The 9,582-nt window shown below is 37.7% G+C and overlaps 1 protein-coding gene across 1 annotated transcript; it reads right to left on the bottom strand.

The window, feature by feature from the left end:
- Positions 1-228: 228 nt before the first annotated feature.
- On the bottom strand, positions 229-7,026 carry LOC113029252 (ADP-ribosyl cyclase/cyclic ADP-ribose hydrolase 1-like). The gene is made up of 10 exons (XM_026180028.1): positions 6,859-7,026; positions 6,393-6,505; positions 6,155-6,278; positions 4,612-4,738; positions 4,354-4,489; positions 2,161-2,243; positions 1,956-2,029; positions 1,786-1,878; positions 1,299-1,385; positions 229-1,090 (listed from the first exon to the last, which is right to left on the bottom strand). The coding sequence occupies exons 2-10, from the start codon at positions 6,490-6,492 to the stop codon at positions 991-993; spliced, it is 924 nt and encodes a 307-aa protein (XP_026035813.1). The 5' UTR covers positions 6,493-6,505; positions 6,859-7,026; the 3' UTR covers positions 229-990.
- Between the last annotated feature and the right edge of the window lie 2,556 nt (positions 7,027-9,582).

The following is a 9,582-nucleotide window of genomic DNA, read 5'->3' as shown; positions in this document are numbered from 1 at the left end:
GTACAAAGAAGGAAATTCAAAGGAAATGTTTAAGAATGCAGAAAACCTCTTTGTCATCCCTGTTGTGGGCGTATTGGCAGACATGAATTGCCTACTGAAATTCTACCTTGGAGCACACATAAAGTGATGATAAATGCAATTATATGTTAAACTGTGGATGTATACTCATATGAACGACAAGTATAGCCTTGGCAGCTTCCTGTGACACAACAAAACAAATCACAAAACTCATGTTAATGGGTGTTTAATGAACACTGAGCACACTACACAGGCAAAATGCTAATAATGAAACCACAATTAAACAGTGCAATAACTTCATAGATTTTTATATTTTCTTTGTGATCCCTTAAAGATAGATGCACAGAATGGTGTTTCTGAGATTACAATGCTGAGGCACCCTGAGTCAAAAAAGAGGTTATTGGACCCAGTTAAATCAAATATGCTTTTTTTTCTATGCTGTGAATATCTGGCCACATACAGGTCATCATCATGTGTCTTGTTTTAAGACAGAGCTCTAGTTTTCAGTTAAATTAACACAACCCTGACAGTAAAACAGGAAATCTTGTCTTCAGAAAGCACACTAACCCTGCTAATTAAATGGCATCAGTACAGTTCAGAGGACAGAGGACTGGAGCACAGTCAGCAATGCTGTGATTAATTTGCAGCTTTTAATTCAACAAATGTACAAACATTTCTCACAGCAGTACTGACAGATGAGTCTGTTTGCAGCATTAAAGGCTGTAAAATTATCAGTTCCTCCTCTCCATGATGAGAAGCACCTGTTTCAGCTGCATTTTGCTTGCAGATTTGTGGGGATCAGTGAAGTGTAGTGGGTACGCAAAAGACACACATGCACACTGCATTTTATTCAAGTTAGATTTTTGAGAAGCCTGTATTATCTAAGAATGACAGTGTTTACAGTATTCATTATTCCTTGTTTTGCACTCTGGATTTACTTTGAAAGATATAGATTTTACAGCAGTCTGTGATTTAATTAGACGTAAGGCCGTTTCTGTTTAACAAAGTGTTTGCACAGGTCTGGCAGGATGAGTGTTGCGGGTTTCGGATGCATTGCAAGACCATCAAGGTCCTGTGAAGAAAAAAGACCTGTTACTGATTGATGGTTTCATAAAAGTGTTTCCTGTTAAGGCATGGGTCTCTGTGTAAAAAAGGAGCAGTAAAACATACTTGATGACTAACAACTGTCACATGATGTGATGCTTTGATCTAAGACCACTATTCCAGATTCATAATTAACTTTGATGTCATGAAACTTCCAAACACTGAACATTACGTACTGGTCATTGTCTGTACAGGTCCAGTGAAAGCCTCTGGATCGGAGGATTTGGATCAGGTCTACAATGGATCCTTGACTACATGACTCTCTGTCAAAGAAAAAAACAACAACACAAACCTCTCAGGCCCACTGCAACTTTCTGATAGGTTGCTATTCACAAGCTTTAAAGGATAACAATGTCCCTAAGCAGTAAATCATATCAGTAATTTGCCAAACATAAAGACAACCTTTGGGCTGTCACGCCCTGAAAAATAGTTATTCTCTCATTTAAGTTCAACTGTGTTGCTGTTATACAACTGCATGATAATATATTCGGATCACTGAACTATAGTGAGGTCATAAATGATGGGTAACTGAGGGTTTCAAGCTTTATAACATGTCATTCTATCATCATAGCAGTTAAGGTGCTAATTAATGGAATTTGGACAATGTGAACTCATCAGTAGTTACTTTTTTAAAACACAAGAATATCCTTTTATTATCCTCACATATGGGGTCCGTCTAGACTGGTCACCACCTTAATGTTGACATAATTCACCCTTTGTGGATCCAGACTGTCCAGTTCAACACTTCCAAACATGCTGCATGAGAAAAAAGATTGATTTAATATGTAGTTCAGAACCTGCACCAACCTACTGAATTATTCATTATTTCTTACCTTTTCCTATTGAAGGCATTAACAATAGATCCATTCAGTAAGATAGTAATGTTGCCACACGCCATCTCTGCAAACTAGCAAATGGATGAGGAAAATCACAGAAGAGCAATAAAGCACTACCGGTTTTGGAAAGGTAGATGATAAATAACACAGCTGTTTGCAGAACAGAGATGGAGCCATTCCAGAGTTTGGATATTAAACTCACATTTTGTGAAGCTTGCCTCCACAGGGAATAGACCGGATGACTTCGACAGGCCGACCACTCCGGACAAGAGCTGAAATCAAAACCTGTGTCAAATTCACAAGTGTCATTACTTGAGATATGAGATATTCAAGAAAGACATGTGCTGTGTTGACATGCAAGAAGACTAGTTATATAAGAAAAGTCTTAAAAGTTCTGCAAAACGTTTGGGAACACAGCTGCAGCTGTCTGAGTTATAATGCTTTTGCTGAATCCCGTTGCTACCAAACAATCTTTCTTAATTTGTTATCATTCAATCCACGTAGCGATGTTTAAAGCAAGAGTTTGATACCACTCTTATGCTTGTGTGGAAATTATGAATCTACACCCAGCAGTTTGCTAGCTTTGTTTATCTAAAAGTGTAAAGTGAAATAGCTAAACAGGAATATGGGTGCCAGACACATTTCATAAAGGGGCTATGAAAGCAGGGAATACAAATTCACCGTCTGGAGAGGCTGAGACTGGGAATCAAACCTTGAAGCTACCAACTTCAACACCTCACTGGCTGCTTTATTACATACACCTGTTCAGCTCATTAATGCAAATCTAATCAGCCAATCACATGCTGCCCATCGTGCTGCCAGCAGCCACCATCTCAAACTGGCTTCTTGGACTCAACAATGAGTTCACTGTACTCAAATGGCCTCCACAGTCACCAGATTTCAGTCCAATAGCGCATCTTTGTGTTGTGGTGAAGAGGGAGATTTGCATCATGACTGTGCAGCTGACAAATGTGCAGTAACTTTGTGATGCTATCATCATAGCACGGACTTTGAACAAGCGGTTATTCATCCGCTTTTGAAAAAGCACAGTGCTGACCCATCACCTCGCTCAGAATTTTATATTGATAAATTTGCCTTTTATCTCCAGAACCAGCTTAGAGTGGCTGTAACTAAACATAATGTTTTAGATACATGTTAATTAACATCACATGCACTTTACTCATACAGCTCTAAGAAATAGCTTTTCCTAGAGTTTGAAATAAAATTTAATTACATAACGACACATTTGAAAATTCTGTTTTTGTACTGTTGGATCTTTTGCTACCGTTGACACAGCTGATCATGGTCTCCTGATTGAGAGACTAAAAACTTGGGTGGGAATCTGCTTTTCAGTTTGTGTCATCTTCTGTCACTTTATCTTGCGGTGTGCCCAAAGGTTAGGTCCTCAGGCCCATCTTATTTGCCTTGTCTATGCTTTCACTTGGACACATCGTCAATACCTTTGAAGCCATCTCATACTACTTTTTTTATACAGATGATATCCAGTTGCAAATGTCATTCAAACCCCAGAATATAGCTGCCCTTTATGACTGCATTAATGTTAGAAAGACGTGGATGGCAGCCAAGTATCTGTCCTTCTTATCTGTGCCCATGCAATTTCACTTTCAGTTCTTCTAACTGCCAGAAATGTTGCTTTTGATCGGGTAGTCAGCTTTGATAAGCATCTTGACCGTCACTGCCCATCTTAAACACAGTGCTCTAAAAAAGATTTTGCCAGGAAGGGTCCCGATTCGCATATTTGTCATACTTACGTTTCAGATAATAAATGAATAAGGGGGCACTTTTCACAACACTGCATGAATTGCGAGAATTGCAATCAAGCATTTGTGATAAAGGAATTTTGGTCCACTCTTCTTTGCAGAATTGTTTAAATACAGCACATTGGAGGATTTTCCAGTATATGCTTGTATTTTTTGTTTTGCTTGTTGGTTTTTGCTGGTGTGTTTGACTAATGCTGTTGCGTAACTCAAATGTGATTGAACTTCAAGGTGCCAACTGATGGCCAGAAATCCTCCTTTAGGATTGTCTGATGGAGAGGATGGAGCCTCGCTCCATCACACCACCACCACAAAGCTTGACCATTGGTATGATGATCTTTTTATGAATTGTTGTTCAATAATATATAGTGAGAGAAAATTCTAATATTAATATGTATGTAAAATTCAAGTATTTACTTGATTTTTTTTTTAAATTTACTTGGACCAATTTAATGCAGCGGCACCAAACCTTGGGGAGGTCAAAGCCTTTTATGTCTCTGATCATTTTTCTCGTGAAAATAATTAAATTACACAATCGGAAATGATTTCTCTCTTGTTGAAACAAAACAAAATAAAAAATACAATACAACACAAAAAAACAAAACACAAACATCTACCAGAATCCTCTTCTTGGCCACACCAGATGAGATCGTTGAACATGTAGCCAACCAGCGTGTCTTCCAGTGTCCAGAAGTGACGAAAAACTGCAGCATAGCTGTGCATCAGTGTCCTGGTTTTGCTCCAGAAGAGGAACTAAGAAAAAAAGGTAAATACAAAGCAGGTTAACAAAAAGACTAGACTTTAAAGTAGCATAATTATATTAATATAAATAAAAAAATGTATATATAAGGCACAAAAATGCCAACACAGCTCACATTATCACAGGGCCAGATTTGTGGCATTGCGTTAAACATGTGAAAATAATCCTCGACGGTCACATTGCAAGAAGAATGACTGATAACGGCCTCCTCAAACTGCCTCCAGATCTCCTCACAGTCATACCTACACATAAAAAACAGAATATGACTTTAAGCTTTTTTTTGAGATGTGTGGCTTTTAAAGGGACAGTTCGCTGAAAGTCAAAGTCTTTTTTATTATTGGCCTGTCGTGCTATTTTTTTCAGTATACATGAATTCGGCATGAACTGCACAGCTTTAGAGATATTGGCTGTATATCTGTCACAGATCTTTGTTCAGTCTTCCTCCCCTCACCCCCAACCGGTCGTGGCAGATGGCCACCCCTCTGTGAGCCTGGTTGAGCCAGAGGTTTCCTCCTGTTAAAAGGGAGTTTTTCCTTCCCACAGTTGCCAACGTAGGCTCGTTGTTGGGGTTTTCTCTGTTTTCTCTGTTATTGTAGGGTCTTTACCTTACAATATAAGTCATGTCGAATTGTTGTAGTGATTTGGCAATATATAAATAAAGTTGAACTGAACTGAACTGAAATGTAGGAAGTCTCTTGAATACAGTGGAACTAAATGGCACTTTCCTTGTAAACTTGGGTGCATTAATATGGCAAACAACTGTATGATTAAGCAATAATGAAAATAACAGCCTTTGATGGATCTATGTCATGATTTGGGGGAAAAAGGAGTCTTATTTGGATTCACCTGTACATTTTAAATCATTTGTTGACATTCAACTCCTGCATACCTTTGGAATAACTAAATGCAAAGTTTTATTACTTATGTGGGATTCTTTTTGAAATGAACAAAAGAAGGAAGGAAGGAGAGCCAGCAGTTACTGTGGCTGTTCCTTTATTCACAAGGGTTCATCAGGAAGCTCTGCCTTGTTGATTCGGTGAAATTTTTACACAGATGTTCTTCCTGACACAACCACAGATAGATTAGTTTTTCCTCCTGGGATTAAACGAGGATGTTTTGCTTGTTAGTTAACTGTGTAAACGGTTACACTATGAAATTACACAATGAACAAAATGCAAACAAAAATTCAGTAACAGTGCTTTACACTGCTAAAGTGTAATCCATGTGCCTCAGCCTTTTAAATCTGCCATGAATAGAGTCAATAGCGATTGGTTTTTGTATACTTTAAGTAAGCAGTGAAACATATTAGAAATTCCCATGAAATTTCTTTGCAAAGCACGTATATGGCCTTTGTCTCAGCTTCTTTCATCCTTTCTAGAAAAGTCAAACCGATAAAAAGAAAGGAACTCACTAAACATCATTTATTGAACGCCACATCAAAACTTCCCTTCATTTGTACTTGAGCGCTAGCCTCATAATGTGCTGTCGATGACAGCCCAAACTCTTTTGCTCTGGCCTTTAGGAGCAAATCAGAACTTTCAAGCTCTGAGGCTTGACTCAAATCACAGATAAGTTGTGAATTTATGACAAATCTGCAAACGGATTCCCAATCAAGACTGGAAATGTTATGACATGACAACAGATGAGTCCACATTTACCTTAAGCTGGGGTTAACTAGTGTGGTGTAAGTGTAACACCTCCCAACCACAATGTGTTTAATGTTGGGGGTTGTCCCGAGCTGTGCTCTGAGTTGACTCGGACAGAAGTGAAGCGTAATAAAACCTTTGAAATGGAGAAAGAGATAAAAGAAAAGAGGGTGTAATCTATCAAATTTCGGAGCAGCACATTTAAAGGAAGACAGAAAAAAATGTAGGAATATCAGAAAGAATTGCTTACAAATTATGATGCTGGTTATTGCAAAGGACACAGATGTTTTTGTGACAGTGACAACTTGCTGTGCTTCAGTGCTCTTCAGTAGAGATTCGTGTTTATACATTTTTATTTTCCACCTATAGAAGAGTCAAAATAAATAAATAAATAACTTATATCACCTTTGATGCAAATCAACCTCACATAAATAGTTCTATGGTAAATTATATTGTGTCATGCACAAAACAGCTTCCTCAAATCTTAGACAACAGTTATATCAGTGGATCAAACTGAGCAGCACACTGACAAAAGTAAGTCAAGCACTGACTCACCATAGATTAAATTTCTAAGAAACAAGATAGCTCATGTTAAGGCAACTCTAAATCTATATATTTAAATATCACACACAGTAAGATCATCACCTACAGGCTGTAGCGACAATCTTAAAACCTTGTGTGAATAAAAATGAAAAAGTGTAGAAATGCTCACTTACTTCTTTCATTGCATAAATTCAAACTGCAACAAATGGCTCCATGGCTGTGATGCTGTTGGTTGGCTCCGGTCGGATTTTTGCCAACTGGAGTCAGAATGTATCCTCTTTCCACAACATGCTCAAAAGCCTGGTCTTAATGGGTCGGCAGCACATCCCATCTACAATTGAGAACCCTTTTTTAAAAAAAAAAATAGAGATGTGCATGTGTTTTTTTTCCTTCCAGGCTCCTCTTGTGAAGAGTAGATCCACATGACTCTTATTATAGTGGCGTTAGGAATCTTGATAAACACAGAGTGCAGTGTTCTCTGTGGCATGGCTCCCCTGAGCTAGAGGGAAAAATATGTTGCTGTTTATGTCATTGGACATATGTGAACTTAGTTGTAAGGGTTTAAATAAGCTTTTATCAAAATAAGCCTGACGTAAGAAGTGAAAATAACTGTCAAATAGCCAGATGGGTGAAACTTTTCTGGCAAACAGATACAGAATAAGAAGCTTTATTAATTTTCGGAAACTTTGATCTCTCATGAGTGTGCAGTTAGATGTCTATGGGGTGTAACATGATTTTATTGCAACATAAACATCTGACGCGTCTCACTGGATAGTGCAACAGTTATGAAACATGGGAACATTGCAAATAGTGAAAATCTACTGCAATGTAACAGTTTTGCAGTTTACTACTAAAAAAATGAAACGAATAAATCATGCAGAACCTAAGGATAAAATAGTGTTTAAGTTTGTTGCAATGCTGCTACTTTTATGAATGTAACATAACTTTATTGCCTGGTTTTGTTACTGATTCATGATACTTACAGTTTGAGTACTTTACAGTTTTTATTAGGCCTCTTGGTCTGACTGAAGAAGGAATGTAAAGTATGTGGTTAGTTTTCCATTTCTGGCAGTAACACCCACTTTACTCCAGACTGAAATATCTCAACAACTATTCCCCGACTTTACCTTTATGAGTCAGACATCTGCCACTTCACTTGCCAGCTACTTGGATGGACTGACATGAAATATGCTGCAGTGTCCAGGTTTTTTCATTTACTTACTTTGCGGTTTTTTTGCTAACTGGAAAATTCCACCAGCTAAACACGAACATGACTGTCATCATGAGCCCAAACTAGCCCAAGTTACTGTTGTACCCATTTAAGTTTGGAACCATTGTTCCAGTTTTATTTGAGGAACTGATACATTTCACTTCTGTTCCCATACTGTTAGCCAAAGTGACATAGTTAATATTAAAACCATAAATACATGGTGTAAAAGTCTTGAGCCATCACCCATTACTTAATATTTTTCTTCCAGGAACCCAAACTTTAATGTATTTTTTTCTAAAGTGTAGCCATAGTTCTATTTCTGAAGGTTCTTAAGTTCTTCTTTGGACATTAGTTGCTTTTTAATTGTCAGCCCAGTCCTTTTAAAGTTTTTTAAGCCAATTAACACTGAACCATGAGTGATTCAAGCACGAAAAAGGTACCTAACGTGAAAGGTGCCTGCAAACATCCCATTTAAAATTTATCTTTAGGCACTTTGTTATGTGCAGCTTTTTTTTTTAGTTGGATATACAAATAAACGCCATAGTGGAGGCATAAAGTAATATTTTTGCAACAGTATTGTGAGCCCCAAAGAGCTACTAGCAGAAAACATGGCTCATCTTTGCATGGTTTTCTCAGTGTGTGCTTAAAAAATTGAGGAAAGTGAACAAGTGGAAGACAAAAGAAGAGATTTCAGGCCTAAAAACCATCTACAGTAGATAAACACTATCTGTAAGTCGTACTCTTAAGAAATAAGAAAAAACCCAGCAAAGACCTAACGCATGACTTGAGAGATGCATCTGGCCTTTCTGCTGAAGGCTCATCAGAAATGGTCCCAGTGACACCATGACAATAGTCCCAAACACACTGCCAGTGCAGTAAAAGCGTATCTGGGTAGAAGTGATGGATTGGCCTCCCCAGAGTCCCAGTGTCGACATTACTGAATCATGGAAAAGAACAAAAGAAACTGCAGAAATATTCCTGAATACTATTTAAAGAAATTACAAAATAGCTTGCCTAGAAGAGAAAGGCTGTTTCGAAGAATAAAGGTGGTCATATCAAAAACTGACTTTCAGCTTGTTACAACATTGTTTCACTGATTTTTAAATGACCTGTTTGCTATTAATATTGTCAAATACATGAACAGTCTTAATGGTAATCTTCTTGTCTTGTACACCGAACGATGTGAGAACTTCCAACAGTGACACACACTGATTCTATTTAACGTTAATATATGCAGCATCCACAGAAAATATGTAGAGAGCTGGAAAGTATAATGCATCCCTAACTGTTGCCAGACATTCACATTAACTGCTTTAAGAAAATGATGATTTTCAATTTCTGAGGAAAGGGTCACTTAAGGTTAAATCTTTAAGACAGTATGAATGAGGTTGTGCCCTCGTGCCTCTCGAGCTAATTGCACTGTTAGCACTCTGCACGTGACTGCTTGAGCTTAATGATCCAAAGAAAGAAAAATGCTGAGAAAATGATGCTAAACAAGGCCTAAACCTAATCCAGATGTTAAAGTAAGAGCTGTGAGCTGTGAAAGCCGCAGATAAAGAGCAAGCACTAATTCCATTCCTACATCAAATGTGCCAATATTTCTTGAAGCTTGCTAAAATAAAAGCAGACCAAAATAAATATTATTAAATACAGACTACTTCCTTCTGTGCTGCATTTAAAACAGAAT

Source organism: Astatotilapia calliptera, chromosome 9 (assembly GCF_900246225.1).
Source record: "Astatotilapia calliptera chromosome 9, fAstCal1.2, whole genome shotgun sequence".
NCBI classification, from domain to species: domain Eukaryota; kingdom Metazoa; phylum Chordata; class Actinopteri; order Cichliformes; family Cichlidae; genus Astatotilapia; species Astatotilapia calliptera.
The sequence above is the reverse complement of the archived record's forward strand: the minus strand, read 5'-3'. Positions and strand labels throughout refer to the sequence as shown.